The following is a 2,880-nucleotide window of genomic DNA, read 5'->3' as shown; positions in this document are numbered from 1 at the left end:
ATTCTGTATTTGATCTGGTGGCAAATCAACATTTTGTATTTTCCTTTACTTTCAGTTTTCATCACAATGGTCTCAAGAACAAAAAGTGGGGATACAGAAAGCAAACAAAACTGAAGGAGAGCAATGCAAATGTTGTGGGCTTCTCTGCTCAAACATAGTAGTTTGGTTTATATGAATTAGATGGGCTGCAATATCTGCTGTTTGTTATAAATATACCCCTCTGTCTTTCTGAATGTGAAAAGGTTTTAGTACAAGTTCCTAAACAACAGGTTCAGAGAAACTGGTACAAAACAATTGTTCTAATCATTTCCCGATTAATGCAGGACAAAAAAGAGAAAACTTTTTTTTACTGCTTTTTTTATTCTTTAATAATTGTGCTGTAATTACCTGCTCCATCAGATCATTTAAACGTTCCTTCTCTTGTACCAGAAGAGCCTCCTGCCAATTTAACTCCTTGCTGAGCTGCTCTTCTCTGTCCTTGACACTTAGAAGCTGAGAAACACTAGAAGAGTTATAGGTATAATTCTCTCCCTTCAGTTCTCTCTGCTGGAAATAAAAAAGTAGTACTGTTAATATACAACCCCTATTGCTATCTGACATACAATTTATCTAATGACAAAATCAAATATATATATATATATATATATATATATATATATATATATATATATATATACTTGCATGCCATGTCAGGAATGAAAGTAACTGGATGTGATGTGGATCATGAGTCAGCCAATGTAACATTAAAATGTGTATTATTCTAAACCTACATCTGTTGCTTGGCAACCTGAGAGGTCAATGTGAGTGGGAGTCAAAAGAAAGCAAAAAACACCTATGTGTCCTCCCATGTATTCATGTGCCAATGCAATACAGCTGGAAGAAAATTAGCTTGCCATTGGAATGAACTTGAACTCTAACAAATTAAACTCTTCAAATCCAATTTTTTCTAAATATGATACTGTCATATACGGTATATAAAAGCATTTGGTGTAAAAGTCAATATTTGCAGAATAAAGTAAATAAATGTGTGCCAAAAAAACTGAGGACAGGGTGATTTGTCCCATATGGCACCTCTAAATTTTCTAACTCAATTCTAGAGATGGTCCTAGTTTTGCACTAAAAGGGCCATTGCAGTTTAAATCTGTTATATAGACAACATTTATATTTTAGGATTTGATCTTTATAGCAATGTATCAGTGTAATATGCAAAATCAGTTTTGGATATTTAGTGGGCTGCACTCCTCAAAAGAACAGAGTTGGCGGTAAAGATGGCGGCTCCCTCTGGACCTGTCCCTGTCAGGCTGCCCATGCTGTACATACTTGCCGATTATGGTAGAAGCTCACCACCCACCTATGAGAATAGTTTCTCTTTAACCCCTGTTCAGTGGTCATTAAACAACTAACTACACTTTTTAATTCAATGAACTATGCCTGCAGGCACCTGGACTTATTTGCTTAATTAACCATATTTATGTTATGAATTTTGTAAATCCCACAGTCATCATAGAATTTATTGTAATGGTCTTACAATATCCAGTTGTTTGGTAATTTCCAGTAACTGAGTTTGCAACACACTATTTTCACTAGTCAGTGATGCACAGTCATCCATCATTTTCTTTCTTAAAACACAGTCCTGTTCAGAGTGCAAGTCTTTCTCACGAAGCTGCTGGTGAAGGAAGCTTATTTCATTCCTAAAAGTGAAAGCAGAAAAATCACATTTTTTAAAATCCATATATGCTACCTTAGTAAAAGGCGACATCACCGGGAATGGACATAAAGTTGGCTCTCTGCTGTCTGCATGCTCCATGTGTTAGACTGACATGAGTGTGCAATGTAATAGGAACTTATTGGCTTACACCACTGCTTCGTGTGCAAAACAATGAGAACCTTTTGGTTGACTCTGCAGCTCTGCATTTAGAGAGAGGTAATATAAAGACAAATGCAGGTGCCACCTGTACCATCAGAATTAAACTCCTTCATCTCAGGTTGATTGATGCTAGGAACAAATTTAGACGCTTCAGTTTATATTTAATAAATAATTTTGGTGTCACTAATTAAATCATGTTTACAATTTAAAGTACATTTGAGGCTCTATTTTGGTACACTTTATTATTATTATAAGCTGGCAAGTCGATAAATATGTGAAAAAATGACATCCCAGTTTTTATTCAGCCTATTAATAATCAGCATTTTTATTTTATTGGTAATTTTAACACATTATCTCTTCATTCTGCCTTCTTTCTCTGTACAGTCACCTAATATCTGAACAAAGGGATGGAAGATAATGTGAATGTACATTGAGAACATGTGGCTGGGCCTCAGCTTTACATAGGGGAGACAAGGGTTAAAATGCAATAAGAAAGGCTAAAATGAAGAGAGGTAACTATACCAACCCTCCTCAAGCACACTTTATTCTAGACTCTGTATTACAGGGGTACACACTGATAGTGGGGTCAGATGCCGGATCATAATGGTTGCATGCCTGGATGTAGGACCAAAATGGTGCTGGAAACAGCATGGGAACCACTGTGGCAATGGGAACCAACTGAGGAATCAAGGTAGCTGGGAAAGTGGGAGTCAATAAAGGCTCATTCAGTTCAAATTTAAGTGACTATGTTTACCTAGTCACCTGTTCTTGGTTTATACTTAAATTGATTTATATGTAAATATATACAGTACTTCAATCTGTCATGGTGATCTCTGTAAAAACAGGGCTCTGCATTATATAGAAAGTGGTCACACAGAATTCAGACAGCCACTGTATGATAGTTGGTGAGTTTCGTACCTTAAATCGAGTGTCATTTGGTTTTTGGTTGTTGCTGTGTGTTTAATCAGTTTATCCTCCATTTCATGCCTGGTTGAATTCACCTTCAGCAACTC

The 2,880-nt window shown here is 36.2% G+C and overlaps 1 protein-coding gene across 1 annotated transcript in view; it reads right to left on the bottom strand.

Annotated features, from left to right (window-relative positions):
- Nucleotides 1-204: 204 nt before the first annotated feature.
- The window catches only part of LOC140329821 (uncharacterized), a 9,896-nt gene continuing 7,220 nt past the window's right edge, over nt 205-2,880 (bottom strand). Inside the window, exons 5-8 of the mRNA XM_072410215.1 lie at nt 2,786-2,877; nt 1,529-1,691; nt 388-546; nt 205-258 (exon numbers count right to left, since the gene is read on the bottom strand). Coding sequence (XP_072266316.1) covers nt 205-258; nt 388-546; nt 1,529-1,691; nt 2,786-2,877 — 468 coding nt within the window. The remainder of the gene's footprint in view (nt 259-387; nt 547-1,528; nt 1,692-2,785; nt 2,878-2,880) is intronic.

This window comes from Pyxicephalus adspersus, chromosome 4 (assembly GCF_032062135.1).
Source record: "Pyxicephalus adspersus chromosome 4, UCB_Pads_2.0, whole genome shotgun sequence".
Taxonomy (NCBI): Eukaryota; Metazoa; Chordata; class Amphibia; order Anura; family Pyxicephalidae; genus Pyxicephalus; species Pyxicephalus adspersus.
The sequence above is the reverse complement of the archived record's forward strand: the minus strand, read 5'-3'. Positions and strand labels throughout refer to the sequence as shown.